Source organism: Populus euphratica, unplaced genomic scaffold (genome assembly GCF_000495115.2).
Source record: "Populus euphratica unplaced genomic scaffold, PopEup_1.0 scaffold12.1, whole genome shotgun sequence".
NCBI lineage: Eukaryota > Viridiplantae > Streptophyta > Magnoliopsida > Malpighiales > Salicaceae > Populus > Populus euphratica.
In genome coordinates this window covers 144763-168784 of record NW_011499858.1, presented here as the reverse complement: position 1 = coordinate 168784, position 24022 = coordinate 144763, and the positions used below count along the sequence as shown (strand labels likewise).

At 32.3% G+C, this 24022-nt stretch overlaps 3 protein-coding genes, 1 non-coding gene and 1 pseudogene across 8 annotated transcripts; 2 read left to right on the top strand and 3 right to left on the bottom strand.

The window, feature by feature from the left end:
• Positions 1-710: 710 nt before the first annotated feature.
• LOC105123850 (uncharacterized) lies at positions 711-3995 on the top strand. 2 transcript variants are annotated; one of them, XM_011023603.1, is made up of 7 exons: positions 711-1032; positions 1240-1563; positions 1640-1689; positions 2128-2190; positions 2808-2940; positions 3119-3139; positions 3689-3995. In XM_011023603.1, exons 1-6 carry the CDS (start codon positions 924-926, stop codon positions 3133-3135), a joined length of 696 nt encoding a protein of 231 aa, XP_011021905.1. In that variant the 5' UTR covers positions 711-923; the 3' UTR covers positions 3136-3139; positions 3689-3995. The 2 variants fall into 2 exon arrangements, with proteins under 2 accessions (XP_011021905.1, XP_011021904.1); XM_011023602.1 differs by lacking the exon at positions 3689-3995 and having other exon boundaries at positions 713-1032; positions 3119-3435.
• Positions 3627-6977, bottom strand: LOC105123852 (pentatricopeptide repeat-containing protein At4g39620, chloroplastic-like). Of its 3 annotated transcripts, none has more exons than XR_841958.1 (3): positions 6485-6977; positions 4668-5893; positions 3627-3919 (listed from the first exon to the last, which is right to left on the bottom strand). XR_841958.1 is itself a non-coding variant. In XM_011023604.1 (2 exons), the coding sequence occupies exons 1-2, from the start codon at positions 6824-6826 to the stop codon at positions 4772-4774; spliced, it is 1464 nt and encodes a 487-aa protein (XP_011021906.1). In that variant the 5' UTR covers positions 6827-6977; the 3' UTR covers positions 4338-4771. The 3 variants fall into 3 exon arrangements, 1 of the variants encoding a protein (XP_011021906.1); XR_841959.1 differs by having other exon boundaries at positions 3627-3902; XM_011023604.1 differs by lacking the exon at positions 3627-3919 and having other exon boundaries at positions 4338-5893.
• A 2513-nt stretch (positions 6978-9490) lies between these two features.
• On the bottom strand, positions 9491-9562 carry TRNAW-CCA (transfer RNA tryptophan (anticodon CCA)). The gene has a single exon. It is a non-coding gene; the product is annotated as a tRNA-Trp (tRNA).
• Positions 9563-16003: 6441 nt separating this feature from the next.
• LOC105123849 (serine/threonine-protein kinase HT1-like) lies at positions 16004-22717 on the bottom strand. Of its 2 annotated transcripts, none has more exons than XM_011023600.1 (4): positions 22193-22717; positions 17711-18837; positions 17014-17469; positions 16004-16485 (listed from the first exon to the last, which is right to left on the bottom strand). In XM_011023600.1, the coding sequence occupies exons 2-4, from the start codon at positions 18524-18526 to the stop codon at positions 16213-16215; spliced, it is 1545 nt and encodes a 514-aa protein (XP_011021902.1). In that variant the 5' UTR covers positions 18527-18837; positions 22193-22717; the 3' UTR covers positions 16004-16212. The 2 variants fall into 2 exon arrangements, with proteins under 2 accessions (XP_011021902.1, XP_011021903.1); XM_011023601.1 differs by lacking the exon at positions 22193-22717 and adding an exon at positions 20835-21234.
• Positions 19525-24022, top strand: part of LOC105124094 (alanine--glyoxylate aminotransferase 2 homolog 1, mitochondrial-like) — a 12658-nt pseudogene continuing 8160 nt past the window's right edge.

Genomic DNA, 24022 nt, shown 5'->3' with positions numbered 1-24022 from the left:
AAGTTCATAGTAATATTCTCATTATAGTATTAGAAGAAGCTGAAGTCTCTTGCAGGCCTTTTATGCTATGTCCTAACTTACTTACATATAATATACTTTGCCACAAATCCCACTATCTCTTCCTTCATCTTGACCATCAATAATATTCCTTCAAGTACTTATATATTTTAGTGCTTTCTAAATGTATTGTAAATCGAGATTCATGAACTTTATTTAGAATTTCATCTTTCAATTCTTCAACTTCAAGTATAAAGAATCTTTTTCCATTATCAAAGTTCTATTTTTTTTTTCTCGATTGAAAATGAGTTGGTTGTTTCAACTCTATTTAACCCCTTAACTTCTCAACTTTTGCATCATTTTTTTGAGTTTCCAAGATGTTATCCCACAGTATTAGCTAAGTTATCATATGTGTCAACAAGAATTCATTGAATTTCATAATCATATGTGTCAACAAGAATTCATTGAATCTCATATTTAGCAGTGTTTTATTTCTCTCTATTCTATTTTTTTACATTAAAAATTAATTTGGAATTCTATTCTGAAGGTAATAATTACAAAAATGACGAAATGATTTGAATATATACTATCATAATATTATTTTTTTATGGATAATAGTATAATAATTAGACCGAACTCCAAATTTCCAAACAGGAAAGTTTAGTCGGATCATCGACTCATAGTTATACGGAGAAAAATTGAAGAATAGGCTTGATGCCTCTTTGAACCCATGGGCCGCATGTATTGATCTCATGCATCTCTTCCTCGTCCGCTACTCCCTCCCTCCCTCCTTTAACAAAAACAAAAACAAAAAAAATTGAATTTTCACTTGATGATTTTGTTTGTTCACATTTTCATTTGAATTAGGTTTCCTTTCTCAATTTGATTGCTTAATCTCTTCTTCTTTAAGATCTGTTTGGCACAAAATGGCTAGACGGAGAGTTAAAAAGACGGTTAAAGAATCTGCACCAAGTAACCAAGAGAACCAGCCCCAAATTGAAGAACCCAAACATTTTCCATTAATCGACCAAGAAGGTACACTTTTCCAAGCTCTTTCTTAATTTCATTTTTTTCTGTTAAATAAGCACTACTTAATACTGGGGTTTTTGTTGAGAATTATGAACCTTTTTTTTTTCCGTTTCTTCAAGCAATTATTCGTATCTATGAAGGGAATAGTGGGGTTTTAGAACAAGAAATGTGGTTTTTTCGGGTTAAAATTGGGTTTGAATTTGTTTTGTGCAGTGGAGCGTCAAATTGTGGCAATTAGGTCAATGCGTGATGTGGGAATCGAGCATTTGCTAACAGAATTGCGATTGCTGCGCTCTTATTTTAGCAAGGAACAGCTGAATACACCTGCTTTACAGTTCTTTAAAGAACACCTGCCCAACTTGTCTATTGAAAGAAATGAGGAAAATGGAGAGTTTCTTGTGAAGTGGAATGAGAATGTTGATGATTTATCAGATGGGGCAAACATAAATTCTTCTCTCTTACGCCGTTTGTCCTTGGCTTACCCTAGTTGTTCTGCTAACTTATCTGTTGGTCGATTCGGATTATCAAGCGATGCAGGTAAAGAAATGGAGATGGGATGTTGTCTTTATTGAAGTTAGTTGTGTATCTGACATGGTTGCTTGGTTGGTGGCAGTGAAAACAAGCATCCTTGGCGCTGCGGATAATTTGCAGATGACAAAGATTGTATGTTGCATATGGTTTTTCTTTTTATCTTATGAAAATAAAATGGAAACAGAATTTTTTTTTCAAGAACCATTTTTTTCAAAAATAGAATGTTTTATTTTTGCTTGTTATATTTGTTGCATTTGCTGTGGTTGAAGGTTTTCTTCTCTTTATGACAGGTTTACTGGTTGAGGTTTGTTGTTTGAAGATGAAAAGTCTGGAGTTTGAACCTCATTACGCATTTCTTGAATGTCGAAGAACTTAAATACTTCTAACATTTTTATCTCCTTTTAAAAAAACGGCAACACAAAAACTGTCCCATTTTTTCAGATTTAGCTAAATGAGTTTCTTCATGATTTAAACTTGTAAAAACGTGCACTAGTAGGCCTTCAAAACACCAAAGATTAAGACAAAATCCCATTCTTTATCATACATCAATTGACATTTCTTTTTCCATAGGTTTTGGAGGGTCAATCAGATTCTCAGATGCTTGGGATGCATGATGGTCTCCGAACCCCTGGGGTTTGTAGCTTCTCCTTGATCTTCATCTTATTTTTTTCCTCTTGTTCTTCCTTTATAAAGTTCTGCAAGCAAATATAAATGACAAGTGGAAGGCAATACTCTCCTTAAGGTTTCATAAATTACTGTAGCTTCTCTTACAGTAGGATATTGCAAGCGGCAAGTGGTTGTTTTATTGCATCGTGTGCTGAAGAACTCTTAGAACAGTCAAGACCAGTGTACGTGTTGTTCGTTGGTGGTTGGAAGTTTAGATAATCTTTTAGTATATGGGCAATTGAGTGTTGCATGTAACATAGCCAGCGACCCTATTTAGGTGGAAAGATTTGGAACATTGGGAAAACATGTTGCTGCTGCACAAGTTTTCTCAAAAGCCTTTTCCACTGGATGATAGATCTAGTGGCTGCTATGCAGCTCCATTGCTACAAATTGGCTGATCTAGGGTCTGTCTCATGAGCTCTCATGGAAGATTTTGATAGCGATCACATTGAAGCTTAAAGGGTTTCATTCTCTGTTCTTGCATCTATGTGGTCTGATGGTGCATCTGGATGGCAATTCAATTTGCCTTGGTAATTTTAAGCTCCTGAAATGCCCACAGTGGCTGACATGCCTCGTTGTTGCAGGTTACCAGTCAGAGGCTGTCCATTGGGATGACACCAAAAACTCAAAGGCTGCCTAAACGTGGTGAAATACTTCTCTCTGTCCGGGGTTCACCCCTTGGTGTCTTCGAGGAAGATAACATGGAAGCCATAAATGGTATGCTGTTAATGCAACTGTCATGATATTCTGGAAGATATGATTTACTTGTTGCATGGATGAGCATGCCCTTCATTTTGTCTCGAAAGTTGCTTTAGTCTGAAAACCCTTAATAATCGAATTGTCCCTGCGTCCATGTATTACATCTTTTATTCTAATGGACAAATCGTGATTGCAGAATCAGATGAAGATTGACTGGATTTATACAATCCAATTAGTCATTGACTAGAAGATGCAGCACTTGCCTACCCTATTGGTCTTTTAAGTATTTTGTGATTGTACAAACGTGTAGTGTAATATACAGGAGACGGTGCTCTATTGTTAATTGCTCTGTATGCTGTATGCTGATGGATTTCTTAAATTGAGAAGTAGCCTTGTGTATTTGCACACGCCGTGTAAATTTTCATTTTAATCGATTTCAAAGTTACAGAGAAGTTGACCTATTTATTCCAAATTAACTTGCCAGATTCAAGTTAGATGTGACTTTTATTTTCACCTTGTGTGCTCCAATTTTGCAAGGAAAACCCAGAATAATATCTCATTATCACACTCATGATTAAACTGTGCCTAACTGCTTTTTGGCCAGCCATGCAACACCCAAATTTACTGCTAATGCTCATTTTGTTTTTAGTTGTGATGTTAAATCACAGTTTGAACCTGGAATAGAGGTTGCAGTAGCCCGACTCTGTGACAAATGAAATTAATAGAATCCATCTAAAAGATGACAGTTTCATATTCTTAAAAAAGAACATCTGAACCGAGAATTTCAAGCTGTTACCTGGAGGTAGATAAATTAGCAGGACTATCACAAGCTGGTGTCATCAGAAGCGCAAGTGAGAAAATTCAAATGACGGTTTCCTTTCTTTACCAAGGGAATGTGGCTGCAATCAGATTGGTCATCCTAATCTGCAGATATTTAGTCGAATATCCCAGCCTGGTCTTTGAGAACGCTAAAATAGTCGCTGCAGTTATACGTCAGCTGTAAGTTGCAACAAATTAAGATAAAAAAGAATGGCTTGTACAATAATATCTTGTCTTGCACCAAAAAAAATAAACAATGCTATCTTCGCAACGGCGATAAGACCAGTCCCCATGTTCAAGGTTTTCCCATAATGATTCAAGTTAATGTAAAACAAAACAAGTAAACAGGGAAGGAGATGGTGGCCACTGGAACGTAACCTGTTTACTAATTAAAACACCAAAACCATTCTAGCCAAGGTTATTTGCTGAAACAGGATCTCATTTTTTTCTGGGTTTGTTTTTAGGGTAGCAAAAGGAAACACTAGCAGCATTAAATCTTTGCATGTAAATTGGCTAGGTCTCGTAGCTTAAATTTCAAGTTAAAGCCAACAAGCAATGTTATCACTGAAACAAAGATAAAAAGCAAGTTAAGTCTAGAAACAAGCAGTTAGGTTTGGCCATAAGGACAATTTCTTTATCCATAAAGAATGCAGATGTTTTAACACCAGCAGTTAAAGTACTGAAACCCTGCTTTGTCGGGATTGCCTACACAGAATATGTGAACTCTAAATTGAAATGCAGACAGAGAAGCTCCACAAAAAGAGCTGGTGCAACAAGTACTGCATTCAAGATATTTTGGGACATATTGAATTTCAAGATAAAAGTAAAGATAGCGGAAGGATGTTGCTTTTCAAGAAACAAAGCATGAAGCCATGAAGGATAGAAAATATGATCAGGAGGCTAATTAAAGGGTGATAAATACATACCGAGCTGCCAGGGGCTAAGTAGCCAACTGTTCCTTTGTGATACAAACTTTACAAATCCTTCTGAATTGGAAAAGATAAGAAGAAACCATAAAGCAAACTACCAATCATTCTTCCAAAGTCTTGGCAACGTTCTGTGGACTGTTTGAAACTTTGAGAGGAATGGTAGATTCCGAACTGGCCCCTGAAGATTTGGAAGCTCCCAAAGCATCCACAAAGAATCTCTTATTAGGGATGATACCATCTTTGTCCATATGCTTTAGCAACTTCTGCACAAGCTCCTTCATTTTAGCTTTGGTGTAGGCCCTGTAAAGAAGTTTATACGTGGATGAATTTGGAGGCACCCCACTACTACGTGCATTTTCAAGGAGTATATGCGCTTCCATATGCAAACCATTCATACAATAAACATTAAGCACAGCATTTAACGTTGAAACTTTGACCACCTTTCCTGATGCAACCATATCATCAAATATATCTCTGGCCTTAGAAACACAGTCACAAATTCCATACATCATGATGAGACTTTCAAATGTGATGAAGCTTGGTGTGTATCTCATATCAGCCATCTTCTTGAAAACACTCTCCGCTTTATCTTTCAACCGTGCCTTCCCATAATTTACTATCATAGAATTGAATGTAGGCAAAGTTGGTTTCTCCTTGGACCTTAGTAAACTCTTAAAAACTTGTTCCATCTTCTCAAAATCTTGCTTCTTCCCATATGAATCAATCAGCAAATTAAAAGTAATAATATCAGGCTTGCATTGATCAATTTTCATGCGAGAAAGTACAGATTCCATTTCTCTGATCATCCCATTCTTCCCATATGCATCCAACACACCATTATATGTATAGATATCAGGTGAAACAATGCTCTCCTCAAGATCTTTAAATAAAGCATTGACTTGATTTACATTTCGAGCTTGGGCAAACGCTCTCAAAAGAATATTATATGTCACAACATTGGGTTGGCACCGTTCAATACCTTTCATCTTCTCAAAGTATGCAAGAGCTTTAGTCAAAGCCTTAGCTTTATCTTTGGAGTGAAGGTGGGCTGTGATGAGTGCATTGTAGACTGAAGTATCTGGCCTGCATCCACTGTTACGCATCTCCGAAAAGAGCCACATTGCCATCCGGGTTTGACCTTTCTTTCCCATAACTGATATCAACTTCGAATAACAACCATTATCCGCCACATACCACCGTTGTTTTTGCATCCATCTGAACACCTGAGCATGCACCTTGTAAGTAAACAACCTTTCATCTCATTTCAGGTCGTGTGTACAACTAGATAGTTATATTCTAACTTCTTAGAAATGCCATGACTCCGAGTCTGACTAATGTTTAACAAGTATTTGAAATGATATAGGATTCGCAACAAACTCACTGCAATTCAAAACTTTCCTCTACTTAAGTGCATTACCGTTAGTTAACACAATTGAATTTAATTACACGAACATTGCCAAACCTCTGGACTATCTTAGTTTAAAATGATAACCCATGATGTCTAATTACATAAAGAATATGACATAAGAAGTTCCACTCTTTAATTACAGCTTGATACTATATGGTTTGGAAACTTTGGGTCTATGCAGAGCTCGAAGGACAAAGAAAACAGAGTCAAAAAAAGAAAAAAACTCACTTAAAAACCAATTTTTTACTCATTCAATAACTAAATCAAAAAACGAACCAAAACCAGATCATACATGTACAAGGAAAAGAAATTTAAGCAAAACAAAAATAAAAACCCATTAATATCGAGGACCCACAAGCTAAGAACACACAAAGATCCAATACAAGGAGCCAAAAAGCACAAAAACCTCGAGGCATTGAAGCCAATTGTCAGTCTTGCCAAGTTCTTCAAACAGCATAAAGCAGTGCTCAGTCCTCATGACTTTAACATACTTATTAAGTGTCTTGACCAAAGGTTGTTTGTCACTGAAACTCCTCACAAGGACCCGAACTAGCTCTTGTGCCTCCGATTTGTCGTCGGTTGGAACCGGTCTCTTTTTGGGTCGGGTGGAAACACAGGATACCTGTGTTGGAGAATATTTCATTGGATGCCATGGAAGAGAAGGGGTGGGATTGTAAATTAGAGAAACGCTATGGGTAAAAGAAGAAGAATGGAGCGTCGAGAGTTGCAGAGAGTGTGGTGATAGCATTTTTCTTGGTTATGCAACAGTGGGGGTTTGAGTATTTGCTATTAAAGTTCATCTCAACATATCAGTATCAGATGACAGTTGTTAGCATCTTCTTCGTATGGAAAAGGGGTTCACATAGGATTTAAAAGAGAAAATGGGCTTTCATGACAAATAAGGGTGAGATTTGGGGAACGGGTGTTAAAAAAATAAAATAAATCACGAAAAATGGAGTAAAAATTGGAAACGTTATTTCACAAAAGTGAGTCTTTAACTTTATTTTTTAATTATTATTAATATGAATATACATTATCTTAATTAATTTTATAAATATTAAAATTAATAATTATATAAATTTTTAGTGGTTCTAAAAATTTTAAAATTTACAACAGTAATTTTTAGAAAAAACTTAAAGTCTAACAACTGAATTATACCTCTCAAAGTTATTTTAAAAATATTAATTATTGTCAAATAAATTTTTCTCCAATACAAAATAATAAATATTTGTAATTTTTAACAAGTTTTTTTAATAAAAATCTTAATTACAAATTGAAAAGTTGATACATGTATTTAATTAAATAAATAAAATTATTTATTTTAATAAATACAAAAATAAAGAGTTAATGATAATTAAAGACTAAACAGAAAAAATCAAAAAATAAATAAAAATCAAAATCTTTAATCTTGTAACGGGTCATGTATCCGTTTATATTTATTAACTTTATTTATTAAAATTAATTTTTTATTTAATTAGACAAAAATAAACATAGACATATACATGAAAGCAACTGAATAAAATATTATGCAATATTAGAAAAAAAAATGTTATAATTTTATATGAAAATCAAGTAAAACATATATGATAATTAACCAAAAAATAAATAGAAAAATTAAGAGATAAATATTAATATAAATATCTTATCTTGAAATATGAGTCATGAGTCATGAACTTAATTATATTTAATAATTTTGTTTATTCAAACTAATGTTTTATTTAATAAAATGATAATAATAAAAAACATTGAATAAAATTATTGTAATGAAAAAAATCAAATAAGACTATATAGAAAGAATGTCTCGTGATATTATAAAAAAAATATTGAAATCTTACTTGTAAATTAAATAAAAATTAAATCATATTACATTAAAAATATCATTAGATTTCATTAAAAATATGTTAAGATTGAAAAAAAAATCAATAAAAAACTCAATAAATATCATTGAATAATAAAATTAAAATAAAAAAATAAAAAATAAACCAATAAATAAATAAATAAATAAATTCAAACACATAAGCAAGGTTTGGATGACTTAGCGTATCTAGGTTTAAAAAGCCTAGTCACATGGACTTTCAACCTAGACTTACCTATTTAGGCTAAATTTTATTTTTAAAAATGAATAACTTGATGTTTTTTATTTTTTTAAAAAAAACATAATTAAAAGTAAGTGATATATCATTTCTTTTTTTCTGGAATCCAATCATAATGGTAGACAAAACATTTAAGTTAGATTTTTTTTTTTTAGAAAATCACTTTTGAAACCATTTTTTAACTAGAAACACTTATATAATACTTTATATATTTTGATAAACTCATATATAACCTCAAATAACCTAAAATATGTTTAAAAAACAAAATAAAATAAATTTTGAGTTCGGATTATCGATCTCATGTGATGGAAAAATTAGATAATACATGAGTGAGACTCTCTTCATCGAGTGGAACTCATTAATATTAAGATCAATATTTTTTATAGACTAAATTAGTATAAACCGAGAATTTCTCTTTTTGTTACTGAAATTGATGATTTTTTCTCAACACCCAAACCAAGGAATAACAAGCAAGGAAAATGAAGTATTGAATCAAACTTGAAATTTCAAAAACCAAGGGAACTAAAAAAAAATTGAAAAGTATAATGAAGTAAACTTTTCATGTAAACTTTGTAATTGCTTTATTTTTTAGCATTTCTCCTTTTGATTCTTCATCTTTCAATCTCATAACTAACTAACAAATCAAAATCAATTATTTATCAATTTGGCCCCATAAAAAACTAAATCAAAGAGAAAAAACTTTAAAAACCACAATAAAACAAATTTTATTGTAGCAATACACGTTGAATTGTGTGTAGAGAGTGGTATATAGATATAATATTTCTCTCATACCTTTTAATGCTTTTTATAATTATTATATTGTATTTATTTTTGGTTAATAAAATATAATAAATCATTTCATATTTTAAAATAAATATTCGTGATTTTGTTCTAAAACAATTTTAACCATAACTATCATTTAAATTTTATTTTTTTTGGATTTAGTAAAGATTCTTTAAATTCTTTATTTTTAGATATAATTTCATGATATCATTTTAACTATTGAATATGTAAATAAATTCTATTAAAAATTGATCGCCCGTTTGAACACATTCCATCTCGATTGAATGAGTATCATAAATTTTGAAATATGTGGAGTAAATCAAGAAGGATATAATGTTGAGACCCGCAGAAAATGCAGTGATGCCAAATTTTTGGGGTTGCAAAAAACGAGGGTCAGATTTGATAGTGGTTCTTAAATGTTTGGAAGAATAGGTAATTTTAGAAAGAATAGGGGTTGGATTGTTAGAGATATATAAGATCCGGGGCCTTTTAAAAGTTATAATAAATCAAAAGAAAAAAGGGGGAAAGCAAGGAATTGAACCCGACGTGAATCGAACACGCAACCTTCTGATCTGGAGTCAGACGCGCTACCATTGCGCCACGGATCCACTTTTGAAAGGATAATTATATGTAATAAAATTAAAACGTTTACTTAGTTTTATCGCTCACTTGTTTTGTATTCTGTTGTCCATCAGAAATAAATTTTGCACTGGTAATTAAACACAGGTGAAAAAAATAAGATGATGGTGGGTGAAGCATAATGACTCCACATGGACTACTTGGAAGGCTTGTAGCTTCAATGTGGTGGAAGGTCTGTAATGATGCTAATGATTATTTGAAGAAACTAATATTGCATACATTTTTCTTCAAGTTCCATATAATCTTTACTGCTAATGTTAGTTTCCAATCAAGAGAGGCACTGTTCCATGCTAATTATCTCTCAATTTTCCTTGAGAGAGTCCATAGCTGTAGCTTCTCTGATGACATGCTACATCTGACTTTCTTAGCATTCGATCAGGGCAACTAAGCAAATTGTGGCTGAAACAAGCGGGCCCGACAGCATAAGCTGCTGCTTCTTCTTCTTCTTCTTCTTGAAGTAGATAATTGATAGGATATAAAACTGTTATTCTCATTAATCTATAATTGATAGGATATAAAACTGTTATTCTCATTAATCTATAATTGATAGGATATAAAACTGTTATTCTCATTAATCTTGAACGTGAAGCCTATGTAACAAATCATATAACAAATATCTGAAAGTCGTAAAATACAAATATTCAAGACTCTCTAGGATTATGTTACTTGTTTTCTGTAACATGATTCTCAGCTAGCATCCTTGTAATCAACAGCTTTATCCTCATCTTCAGCAACATCAGTTCCATTCCAATCGGAAGCGTCATATATAGACCCTAAAAGGCCCCCTCAATCATAGGGGCAGGTCCTGCACATGAAGGTTGGTTCATAACAAGTGAAAGCGAGCAGAAGGCAGTGGTTTGGTTAAGGAGATCTGCTAGTTGATGAGACGTGGACAAAAAAGACATATAAAGCTTCTTCTAAAGAACTTGTGTTGTAAATAATGATCATCTAGTCAAATTATAAATGAAAACCGTTTAATTATTCAGTTTTCAATAATAATATACATGAATTATTAAAAAAAAATCTTCTAAATTTCTATTTTAAAGAGAGATTATTATTTCTAGAGTAATAACTTTTTTATTTTACAATTTACATAGTTTTTCTATCTAATAAATAATTCTTTTAAAAAATAAAAGGCATAACTTTATATTTATAGAAAACCCTAAAATCCTTATAAATGACAAAATATGTGTTTTCTCATTAAATAATATTCATATATTATTTAAAGATAATTTTACAAATTCAATCAATGAAGTTCATACTTGATTATTTTAGAACTAGAATTATAATGTCTAAATTAAATGCATTATAGTGCTTAATTTCTAAAATTATTTTCAATCAAGTTACACTTAAATAATTATCCGAGTTTATTTTGTAACTAATAATTCTTAATATATATGACCCTTTAGGTTCTTAATATATTGGTCCAATTTTAAATTATAATTCTACATAAATAGAATTAAATAAATCAAATAATTCAATTTATTATCAATTCAATAATTGATTTATTTATATTTGAAGATTAAGTGCACTATTTAACAACATGTCATGATCTCCTAAATATTAGAAAAGTCATAAATGATTTAATTTCATATTTCATTAATCGGTTTCCCAATATAATTATTATCGCTTCATTAATAATATTCTGATTTAGATATTTTAACATGACATGTGTCTGCCTTCTAAAATCATATTTATTCACAACATTATAGTTATTGATCATTTAAATAAGATTTGAAATTCTTTTTAAATCTCATTCTACCTTGTGCATGGATTCAACATTCAATACTATTTAAGAAAATATTGAATATTTTTTCTAATTTACCTAGGGTGATAAATCATCTATTAATCACTCAAATACCTTCATATAGTTTATATTATATCTAATGTCTACCCATTTGTTACTTTTACCAAGATAACGTGTAACATGATTAAAACATAACATTTTCTATGTAAGATAACATAGTGATTTTAGATTTAAAGATCACTGACACAATTATGTTAGTATTTTTATAGACACAAATAATATCTTCATTTAAAATTCTTATGCAGAGCAGTTCAATATATACATGTCTTAGGACAAGCATCTTTATATAAGTTCTAGGCATCTCTTAGATCTCAACTTATAAGAATAGATGTTTCCTTTCGTAAATGAAAGAATATACTATGTATCAGTCTCTACAAGTCTAATAAATATTCAATATTTAAAAGAGCATCAACCATAAATATTTTAAAAACAATGTTTTAATATAATATGAATCTCATAATTATAACAACTGTATAATTTTTTTTATAAAGCATTTTTATCTCATGGATTTTATCTTTAATTTAGATTTATAAATCAAATATTAGATTGTTAATTTAATCTAATATTATAAGAATATTAGAAATAAATTAAATATTTATTAATAATAAATATATATATTTACATGAATATAACAATGTCAAGTTTAACAAACGGATTAACTACCATATTAAACCAACAAATTCTTAGATAAAAATAAGATTTTTGATAATTTAGGGAACAACAAGAATTTTATCAAAAACAAACAACTGAGAATGAGAAGTTAAAATATTCTTGTCAAAATTGTGAGCCATATGCTAACTTGAATTATCAACTTGGACTTGATTAGTAAACACATACTCTTAACCAGGAACATTGAGATTGCTAGGGTTGTTGGTTAAGTGATGAGTTGCTCCACGGGCGGAGGAAGAAAAAAAATTGAAAGGGTTAAATTACAAGAATTATTTTAAAAAGATTAAAATTTCAATTATTTTACTATTAAAATTATAAATGTAGACAAGCGAGCGGCTGGGAAACCTAATCACCAGAAGACAGGTTTTGATCAGTAATAGAGAGATTGGCTTTAGCATTCTGGCTAGGTGGTGGCGGTACCGAATGAGGATGGAGTAGAAAAGGTAGATGTTCCAAACAGAGGAAATGGAGTGGATGTTGATGATGAAGTAGTTGTGCCAAACAGGGAGGAACTTGTGTATGATTTGGAAGAAGAAATCAAATGTGGGACTGCAGAAGAAAAGGTTGTGCTCACAGTCAAAGCAAAAGGATTTGATGCATGCGCGCAGGTGAACTAAATTGCGTCGGCATGGTCTGCGTTGCAGTTCCCAGACCAGTTCCAGCAGCAGAAACCTGAGCACTGAGATTGATTAGTAGCAGCTGAAGTTGAGCTCCTAGCATTCAAGATAAAAGGACTACTTCCTGTTCTTGTAACTGCAGAAGATGAAGCATTCAAAACGCTGCTTCCTGAAGCCAAATTCTTCACAGCATTATTCAAATCTATGATGCTCTTTATTGCCTTTCCAGCAACCTTGTAGGGGGTATTGACTTCCTTCTAACTTCTGCAAAATAGACAAGAAGAAGATCTTTAATCTCCTCAAAATTGATTTAAATATTAGAGGGAAGATTTGCAGGAAAGCCAAACCAACCCACGTAGAACTTAGCACTATGTAAAATAAATAATTTTTTTTTAAATTTTAGAATTAAACAATTATATATAATATCTCCTGTAAAATTATTCAGTTAATTTAGCTGAAGAATTTATTTTTAAATTTTATAAATATATTAACATGAAGAGATGTATTTTTTAAATTGTACAGTTATATTGATTTTAAAAAGGAAAGAAACTCTAAAAATCGGTCAACATCCTTCATCTCAACGCTGCATATTACTAAATTAAGATTAACAATTTCTTAAGGTATCTAGGTAAGAGCCAAATGGAAAGCCAAACGAAAAGTACAATTTTTTTAGCTTTCGTCATCTCTTATTTTTTTAGCTCTAAAGAAAAAGTTATATTGAAAAATCAAAATATATTTTTATGCCAAAAAAATAAAATTGATTGGAGTTGTATTAAATACAAGTGATAAATAGTTTTATTAATATTAAATGTATTAAAATATAATTTTTTTAATTGAAGTGCACATAAAAAACTATATATATATTATTTAAAAATATATTTTATCAATTTAACTCTTTAAAATAGCATCTTATCTTGTATCTTAATAAATTATTCAGACTTCGTGGATTGATGGCCTGCACCTCAAAAGTCAATAGAGAAAATGGCCCAACAGTTTTCCTAAATCTATGAGCCGACAGATAGAAGATGGGCCTTCTTTTATTTTAAAACCAAGAAAAATATCAAGTTTTACCGCAAAAAAAAAATTATATTATGCAATAAGAAAATTTAGTGCAGAAAGACTATTTATAAAAGGTGATAACGGATCAAAACTTCATTGTATCCATTAATCAATGCTAAATCAATTTATTAATAAAAGAAATTATTAATAAACTTAGTTCATAATTTGATTCAAAGTTCACATCAAAGGTAAGGCATGTTAATGTTAAATAGTATTGTTTTAATTTTTTTAAATAGTCAAAATACTATTCTAAAAAATTTAAATAAAATTTTAACCATAGAATGACGAGTTAACCTATAATATCTATCTGGCTAAAAAATCAGGCTGAACTTTTTAATATTTATCTCGCTAAAAAATCATGTCAGCCGAGTATCGAATTGACTTTCAGAGTTGATTGCCATAACTGAATTAATCATATCAAGCTTTGGAAGCCTATCTAATCAAAAGAAAAGGTCAAATATAACAACAATGATACTGAGACTTCACATAAACAACCAATTAGACCTCTTAAAATTGGACCACACATTGCTACTAGTTTCATTGCATCTGCACTAGTTTAGGTCTTCTCCAACTAATACAAAAAATTATTATACAGTTTCTTTTCTCGTCTAATAATCATAATCGGATGATGATCACGCTGATTCTAAAGGACATTCATTGCATGATAACCTAACCATGAAAGTGACACGAGCAAATAAAGAAAAGGAAAGCAAGCAGCGGCAGCGGCAGCGGCAGCCATAACAGTAGTAGCCTACATGTGAATGATCATTGCACGATCCCAATTCTCGTGGATTTTATCCTGGGAAATACACACGTGGCCTCCAACTGTTTTAGAAGGAGGAACCAAAATGTGAATGGTAAATTGGGTTGTGTCAGAGCTTTTTCTTTCTTTATTTTTTTTCCGCCACCGCACTATTGTTGAACAGGTCCTCGCTCGTGGTGGGGAAGGGCCATAAATGCTGTCTAGAAAGGCATCCTCACCAAGCCATGGTGGAAGCAATAAAAGCTGGGATACTTTTGCCATTGAAAATGTTGTTGCATGTTTGTCTCAGCAGAAATAAAGGGGCGGTAAGAGCAGCATACCAGACTGACCCGCAAGTGCCAAAATGGCCATTCCATGCAACCCCATCAAAGCAGAGATGTCATTTTCTTGATGATAAAAGGCAGAGCTCTTTATGAAAATGATTGCATGATTCCCACCTGCCCCCTTGTTATTATGGGGCACATAAGCACGGTGCGAGAATTAAAGTGAGCACGCCATGCCCTTCTTTCCCTGTTTCTACCTGTCTCGTCTTGCACAAATAACGAGATGAAAAAGAAACCGATAGAAATGTGGAGCAAATGCATTCCTGCCCACACATGAAATTACGATCGTGTTTTGGATATAATTGCTTACTTTTCAAAATGATTTTCACTTCAAAAATTCTATTAATAATATTTTTTTATTTTTAAAAAATCATTTTTAAAGTCAGCACATTAAAATAATTTAAACACATCAAAAACATATTAATTCAAAGCCAAAAAAAAATTTAAATTTTTTCAAAAACCCTTTCCATCAAAAACATATTAATTCAAAACAAAAACAAAATTTATTTTTTTTCAAAAACCCTTTTAAAACAAAATGCCAAACAAACCCTATACAGTTGTTCACACAACCATTATTAAAGAGCAAAGATGTTGAAATTGATGCGAAACAACCCTATACAGTTGTTCAAAAGTTGGACAATGCTGACTATTTTGGAAATCCATGATCCCATGGCCATGTTTCAAGTCAAATCAATCCAGTCACGATAAGGTAATGATATGGAGGGAGAACATGGGCATTCGAGACACGACGGCCCTAAAGTGAAACATCTTAATGTCGACGGGAAGCAAATGAAAATAAAATGCTGTTCTCATGGCAAGACGTTCAAACATGTGCTAAGAAAAATACATGGCCGTCTATTGTGAAAACCTAAGCAATGGACGAGAACATTTAAATCTAGAAAGTTGAAAACTGATATAGAGGAGCCTGGCAAAACGCCATTTAACTTGTTCTTGATGGCAAAATTTGAGAGTTCTGATGCATAAAAACAAAACAACAGAGAACAGTAACTGCAGCATGAAAACCATCCGAAGATGATTTAAGATAAGTAAAAAGAAGAAAAGAGTCGGTGATAGATAGTTTACCATGCAGGAGAAACTTTATCAAGGGAGAGCCGTACCAAGTTCATAGCCTTCTAAAAACTGCTATTCTTTTTTGGACCTGACGCTTAAACTGGCTAGAACACCCCAAAGTATGATCATTTCTTTTATATGTATATTTGTAAAAAGAAGACCTTTCACCTCAAGGAACGCCTACCAATCTATTAAATTCACACTAACATGAATGTGACGTAGAAGAGTACCAATAAACGAGTTTCAAAAACAAACCTTTTTAATTACAAATGACCTGGTACACTACAAAAAGCCAAGCCATACAGAAGATTCATGTGAATTTAGGTTTGGGCACATGTGTGCTACTGGGATTCACGGTACCGAGCTTTTGAATCCAGTGGGGCATTCCTTTCTTATGATCTTGGCCGGTTAAGTTCTGTACTAGATTCAAGGTTCCATCATGAGCAAGGGAAGATTCAAATTGCTCTAATACCTTCACAATCTGCCTAAACTCCGGCCTCTTTTCTGGTTGCAGTGACCAACATTGGTTAATAAGAGCTCCCATGGCAGGAGGACAGTCCCTCGGGATAACAGGTCTTGAATTCTGGAAAGACATCAGAGTTATCAAATGTTAAAACTTCAGGATATAAAAAACACACAGTTGATTTCCAAAATAAATCAAGAACTAAGAAATGATGGGTAAAGAATAGAAAATATATAAAACTAAACCAACCAAACCAAAAGGAAGCAATGGCAACTCTTACTCAGACCATCTTACTTGCCTCATTCAAATGATTACAAAATACCATTAATCTGTGTATTTATACAGAAACCAAGGATGATGAATATATTACTAGATTTCAGATTCCTTAAGCAAAGAGAACAAAAACAGGCAAAAAACCCCACCCAAACGACAAGATGGATGCCAAAGAAATTGCAGGACAGAGGAAGACATAAAAAGAAAGTTGGTGAGTAGGAGAAATTCATAAATGCAATCAAAGAAACTGAAAGCCTGTACACAAATGAATAAAAACATGGAGAAATGAAACAAGATAGAATAAAATGTACCAGATTAGGTTTATGAATTCAAACAAAAATATTGACAATAAATAGAGTGCCAGGAATTGCATACCTTATTCACTACTGCAAAAGCAGCTTGGATGGGAGTCATATCCTCATAGGGAATTGTTCCAGCCACCATTTCCCATAAGATGAGTCCAAAGCTGTACACGTCAACTTTTCGCCCATAGGATTTCTTTTTTATCATCTCAGGCGCCATCCATCTGTAAGTGCCTGGGTCATCAGCCAGTGAATCACAATATGCCTCTCCACAAGCTATACCAAAGTCAGCAATCTTTAAGTGGAACTCTTGATCAATAAGGACGTTCTCTGGTTTAAGGTCTCGATGAATGACACCTTGAGAGTGGATGTATTCCATTCCACGAGCAATGTCTAGAGCAATTGTCATTAATTTCTCTAAGGAGAGGGCTTTGTGCTCAAGCTTGTGCAGGTATGCCCTCAAGGAACCCTCGGATAAATATTCTGTTATGACACAATAAACTGGAGGCTTTCTGCATGCTGCTACAAACTACATTGCCAAATCAAAGAACATAGTTTAGAAAGGATTAGACAAGTTAGCAATCTCATATTCATTCCAGTAATGACAATTCCAGTGATGGTTGAAAATTCACATCAATTGTTAACGAGTAACAGCTGAAAATCATAAAAAAACATTTTTTTACAAATAAAAAAAAGACAAGAAACAAAAGAAAAGCAATTGCATGATTTCTCTAAGCAACACAATTGAGTGATACACCAATAATAATCACCTTAATGACATTTGGATGGTGAAGGTGAGATAGAAGCATGACTTCTCTGTTGAATTGATTCTCTAATCGAGTTGCTAAGTTTCCATTTTCATCATCATCTGGTACCCTAATAAGTTTAACTGCAACAGGTTCATCTTTATATAAACCATGATAAAGCCTACTGTGTGCCCCATGAGCAAATCTAAGCCCAAGAAATAGTTTAGACATATCAACAATGAATTCATCAGCTGCTTCCACTGCATTAACCTTTCCTCCACCAAGATCAAAATATTTTGCCCAAGCAGATTCCTTAATCCTGGACTTTTGATGACCAACCTTCATCGAGGCCAAGTGCCTAAGTGGGCTTCTATTGGACTTCTCCTTGGATTCTGGCGCCTCTCTATGCAAAAACTTTCCTATAATTCCCATGTCTTGATTTTTTCTTTGGGGATGTGGTGTCGAGAATCTCTTTTTATCAGACCTTGCTTCTTTAAAAGTATCGGAAAGGTTTGTTTCAGGTAGAGGAGATAAAGATCTTTGCTTATTTGTGAGCAGATTTCTCCTCGTCTGGGAATTATCAGACACTAATGATTTCTGACTGGGAAAGGAAAGTGATTTCTGATTGGGAAAGGACTGTTGGAAGTTTTGATTGGACAAGGATTGCTGTGAATTCTGCTTGGGAGAAGCAGTTCCAGTTCCAGGCCTGGATTTCAAGCTCGAAATTCTTTCTGCCTGGATACTGATAGGAAAAGAGGCCAATCTCGAAGGATCCAAACGGTGATAAATTGTGTGAGAGAACTTAGTCCTCCTTATCCAAGAGTTAGCCTCCTCCCCCATTACTTTTTGTTTTTCCTCCTCTATCTCAACAATCCAATAGTTGAAACCTCTAAAATCAAGAAATCATTCGAACCCATTAAGAAAAAACAAGAACTATGCTAGTTATATGCAGACTTCAATCTTATCCGTATCATAACCAAAACCCACCAAATCCATCATAACCATCGAAACAAATAGAGTCAAGGACCCTCTTTAACCATCAAAGTCTTGACAATCCACTACCAAAGAAAACCTCTTTCGCCTCTTCAACTGACCCTCTTTTTTCTTTTCTTGTTTTAGCTTCAAAGTCAAACAGCACCTTCTGTAGAAGCCTGGAAAATCCCAATAAACAAATATAATTTAAAAAATATAAACATTAGTAGCAAAAAAAACGATGGGCACTTAATTATGATTGAAAAATAAACAAACTAATGCAGGAGGTTTTTAAGAAAAATTACTTTTTTCTTAATTATTTTTATTTTTTTCATTTAGAAAAATAAATAAAACACTTAATAATTTTATTTTATTTTCTCTAATTTATTCAGGACTTCTATTACTTACTTTGTTTTCAAGTTTGTTTATGTTAGTTTTTGAGTTTAATTAAGGAGTTCTAAGCCTCTTAGAAAAGCAGACTACTTACAAAGAAATATTCAGTAATAAAATTTCAAATTATAATTTTTATGTGATGACCATGTTCAATAGAATTATGTGTTGTTCGTGTTTAGTTACTTTTTCTTATATAGTTTTCATTTGCATCAATTGGTATCAAAATTCTACATCAGTTACTATCAGATTCCACCAATTCCTAGTGGTTGATTGCTGTGTGTTATTAAATAACCATAGGATGGAAGAAGTGGTCAAGGTGCAAGACAGTTCGTATAGGAGGGAATGGGGTGTTTCTCATTCGAAAAAATCAAAACCTGGTGAGAAAAGACATGCAAAGAGCAATTGCAAAAATGACTTGTTAGTTAACAAAAATAAAACTGCAGAGGCAACTCAAGGAATTGTCTTGTCAAGTAATGGAGATCAAGAAGAGAAAACTGGAGGAACATGAGAAGATTGACCACAGATCCATAACCAGTTTTGAGAACTCGTTTCAAAGCCATGAGCATAGCGGACATCTTCTTGATCAAGATGAGTATCGTGAAGAGTTTGGTGATCTTATTTGTGATGAGATAAATATGGATTGGTATTCTTCATCAATTCATGATGTTTATTTTGATAATGATTATGTTGATAATAATATCATATGCAATGACAATAATGGTGCTATGATTAATAGTTTCCTCAGTGATAATTTAAAGGTTGGGTGTAAAGAAAACATGGAAGCAAAATAAAAAAAAAATTGTTATGATTAAACCATGTTGATACTTTTGATTACAAGTTTATTGTTATCACAAAAATAGATGTGTTTAAGAGTTATGTGGATAAAGGCATATTGATAAGGTAAGTCTGAGGTTTTCAATTTATTACTCTAAAAGTCAATGAAAGCAAAATAATTTGTTAATTATTGTTTTTTATACAAATTTTATGATGAAAGGCTTGAAATTGGTATTTGAAATTGCTATAGACCTAAAGCGAAAGAAAAAAAAGTTGGAGATTTTTTATTAGACATCTACGAGATTGAGATAAGAGTAATTTGAATTTAAAGATGAATTTTTTTCAACCTGGTGAGACTAACACTGAAGGTTTAAAAAAAAATTATTTTTACTTAATTATTTTTATTTTTTTGTACTTATTTTAGAAAATTAAATAATATGCTTAATAATTTTATTTTTCCTAATTTGTTTGGGACTTTTATTATTTTTACTTCATTTTCAAGTTTATTAGTTTATTTAGTCTAATTTTTTAGTTTATTTGAGGAGTTGTAAGTATTTTAGAGGCGGAGACTACTTGAAAAAAACATTCAAAAATAAAATCTTGAATTAGAATTTTGTATGGTAACCCTATTCCGTAGAATTTCATGGTTTGAAGTTATTGGCTTTCTTGTGTAGTTCTCGTCAACATTAGCTAGTATCAAAGCTCTACATCAAATACTGAAGCAGACGAAAACACGTAAAAGAGCAGCAAGCTAGAAAGACAATTAAAACCGGATATGATTATTACATAGAATCTCAATTCATAATTTTATTACTAAATATTACTGAATTGAGTTTCTTTCTACTCAACTTCTAACTTATCAATAAAAACACCATTGATAATATCGCTATCATTATTGTCATTGTTCTATCAGTATCACCATAATCATCATCAAAATAAACATCATAAATTGGTGGTTGATTTTAACCCACAAAATAACAAGAATGATCAAATATTCTAGTTTCAATACCATGTTCATCTCAATCAAGAGGTTGCCTCCTCTTCTCATGCCATTGAAATGGGTTTTCAAAACTCGACATGGATCCATAATTACTCTTCTTACGAGCCTCCAGTTTTATCTTCTTCATCTCCGCTAATCAACAAGGTAATTTTTCAACTTGCCTTTGTGTGTTTATTATCTCCAATTCATGGGTTAATCATATAATTTATCTCTGCATATCTTCTATCACCAGTTCTTGAATATTTTTTTACAAGAAAAAACATTATTATCTCGTGCTACATGAGCAAGTCCTATTTTGTTAACACTTTTTTATCCATGGTTATTCAATAGCATACAACAACTAACCATGCAGGAATCGTTAAGCTCTAATTCTAAGTGACATAGAATCAAACACAAATACAAAGACAACAAGCTAGAAACTCAAAATTAAAGCAAATAAAGTTGTCTTATAGAACCTTAAACAATAATTTTATTACTTAAGTAAAAGGTTTATAACTCTTTAAATAAAGTTGTCTTACAGAACCTTAAACAATAATTTTATCACTTCAGTTAAAGGTTTATAACTCTTTAAAAAAACTAAAAAAAAAAAACCTAAATAAACTAGGAATACCGGAAATAAAGAAAAAGCAATAAAAATTTTAAATAAACTAGAAAAAATAAAACTATTAAGTATAATATTTAATCTCCTAAATTAAATAGAAAAAAAACGTGTTTTTTTCTTAAAAACCCCCTATATAAATAAATGAATAAATAAATAAAAAGAAAACAACACTCGTGCTCATGTCCATAAAAACTAATCATCATGTCCAAAACAATAATTCTACAAGCATTTTAAAGCGAAGAAGAGCGAGCAGCAGAGAAAACGACTAGAATGGACACATTTACGATGATAACCAAAACAATCGAAGCACACTAACTCACATACCTGAAACTTGAACTGGAAGAGATAAAAACAAAGTTAAACACATCAGAACACATACAACAGCAGCAAATAACACTAAAACATATCCATGCAGCATAATCAAGATGACACAAGCAAACCCCAGCAAAGAGAAAATATCCATCCCAGCAAAAACCAAGTTTTTAACATGACACTCAACAAAATGTTTCCGGGGATCCGTAAACATCAGCAATCAACACAAAACATAATTAAACTAAATCAGAACCCTTTCTAGGGGCCCTAATCAACCATTCCTCAGTTTGTCTTCCTCTTGGCCTCTTTTCAGGACCTACCAAAATTATCAACCAGTCCCCGGGCCTTCGCATAGCATCAAAAAAATCCACGGCAAATCCGTCAGTTTTCATGTGATTTTTCCTTTTCTTTTCTTGGTGATAAATGCAGAAGCTGAAAACGGAGATGGACATACCTGTTGAAGATTCTCCTCCGATGGTGGCATGGCGCGTGGGTACCACGCGACGTTCTACTTGTAGGCGCGTGCTGGCTGAAACTGGATCAGGGCGTTGTCTTCTTATTGATTCTGCCGGCGGTGTAGCCAACCGCTATCTAGAGAGAGATCGAAGAAGAAGAAGAAGAAGAGTAGGCGGCGTGGAAGACTTTCATTGCTGCTACTCGTGGCTGTCCGTTGCTGTTGTTTCCAGGCGTTTCTGTGGCAGAGTTCGTTGGTGAGAGAAAAACCGTGGAGAGGTGGAGATCGGACGAGGAGGAAGCCTGGTGAGAAAGATGGGTGGTGACAACGCTGATGTTTCCGGCTGTAAATGCTGCCAGAAAAGAGAGTAGAGGGGAGGGAAAGGGAAAAGAAGAGAAAGGAAAGTAGACCGTGAAAACTGACGGGGAAGGTTTCTTGCTAGGGAGGCCGTAAAGGGAAGGGAAGGGAAGAGAGGAGGATAGAGGAGAGGAAACTGCAGAGAAGGGATGATTTTTATTTTTTTTTGACTTTTTTTCTTTTCTGTGGTGGGGGCTACCAAGGAAGAGAGAATTTGATCCTAGCTTTTGTTTTTGACTAAAATAATGAAAGAAGAATCCAAGTGTCATTGTCAGAGAGATCGAGGTTGTAAAAGGGTGCTCTACCAGCTAGGTAGCTACTGTAAAATGGTACGGTTCGCACGGATAAAAATTTATCCTGGTTGGTGGCTGGTGCGGTTACTCTTTTTTTTTTACATTTGTTTTTCTCTTACCATAGTTACAAAACCGGGCGTGTTCAATAATAAACCGATTTGAGGTTATATTGTTTCGGGGAGTGTTAATAATTATTTTTTAAAATATTTTTTATTTTAAAATATAGTAAAATATTATTTTTTTTATTTAAAAAAATTATTTGTGATGTTAGTATATTAAGATAATTTTAAAACATCATAAAATATTAATTTAAAATAAATAAATATTTTTAATTTTTTAATTTTTTTAAAATATTTTTATAATGCAATGTTAATAGACTTAGATGGTTTAATTTAAATGGAATTAAATCAAGTTAAAAAAAAATATTTAGAAGAAAATAAAAAGTTAAACCGGTCTCACTTAAATCTTAAATGACATGACTAAGTGATGTTTCACTTGTTAAGTTAGTTTTAATTAGGTTAATTTTTATTTTTATCAAATATAAATCTAACCCAGGTTAAATATAAATAAATTGATGTGTTTTGTATTATAATAGTTATTGTAGTTGTGGTTTAAAAATAATTATTTTGTAAGAAATATTTTTAATTAATGTTGGCATTGAAAAACATATGTTTTCAAATCAACGAGTTACCTGATTAACTCATTGGCCGGATAATTTTTTTATTAATGTAAGTATCCGGGTCAGCCTGCGCATACTTCAATTAACCCTCCAGACTCTGAAAGTAAACAAATATATAAGCCTCCAGTGGCCCTGAAATATTGTAGATTTAACTATTTATTATTAAATCATGAAATAAACAATATTTTATGTAAAATATTATTTGTAATTCCATCACGTACAAAATCTATCAAATAAGAAATACAGTTTTTATGGCTTTCCGAACTTGCAATAACATCAGAAACAAAATTGGAATTACGATCAAATTTTATAAATGTTGCGTTATCATGCGATGTCCTTTTAATATAATTATTTAATATCATTGAATAGTGTTAAATAATAGTTTTTCAAATAAAATACAATATCTAAAAAAATTTGAATTTTTTTATTATACAGGACCTCGTGTGATGTATTTAGGTTTGGTGCAAACCCGGTCCAGCCATGAACACTAAAGACACTCCA

Excerpts from the sequence above, each read along its gene's own strand:
- LOC105123850 (XM_011023603.1), top strand. The coding sequence starts at position 924 with ATGGCTAGACGGAGAGTTAAAAAGACGGTTAAAGAATCTGCACCAAGT. Across the intron at positions 1,033-1,239 it reads TCCATTAATCGACCAAGAAG|TGGAGCGTCAAATTGTGGCA; the intron begins GTACACTTTTCC and ends TGTTTTGTGCAG. Across the intron at positions 1,690-2,127 it reads ATTTGCAGATGACAAAGATT|GTTTTGGAGGGTCAATCAGA; the intron begins GTATGTTGCATA and ends CTTTTTCCATAG.
- LOC105123852 (XM_011023604.1), bottom strand. The coding sequence starts at position 6,826 with ATGCTATCACCACACTCTCTGCAACTCTCGACGCTCCATTCTTCTTCT. Across the intron at positions 5,894-6,484 it reads ATTGGCTTCAATGCCTCGAG|GTGTTCAGATGGATGCAAAA; the intron begins GTTTTTGTGCTT and ends GTGCATGCTCAG.
- LOC105123849 (XM_011023600.1), bottom strand. The coding sequence starts at position 18,526 with ATGGGGGAGGAGGCTAACTCTTGGATAAGGAGGACTAAGTTCTCTCAC. Across the intron at positions 17,470-17,710 it reads ACCATCCAAATGTCATTAAG|TTTGTAGCAGCATGCAGAAA; the intron begins GTGATTATTATT and ends TTGGCAATGTAG. Across the intron at positions 16,486-17,013 it reads CTTTTGCAGTAGTGAATAAG|AATTCAAGACCTGTTATCCC; the intron begins GTATGCAATTCC and ends ATGTCTTTCCAG.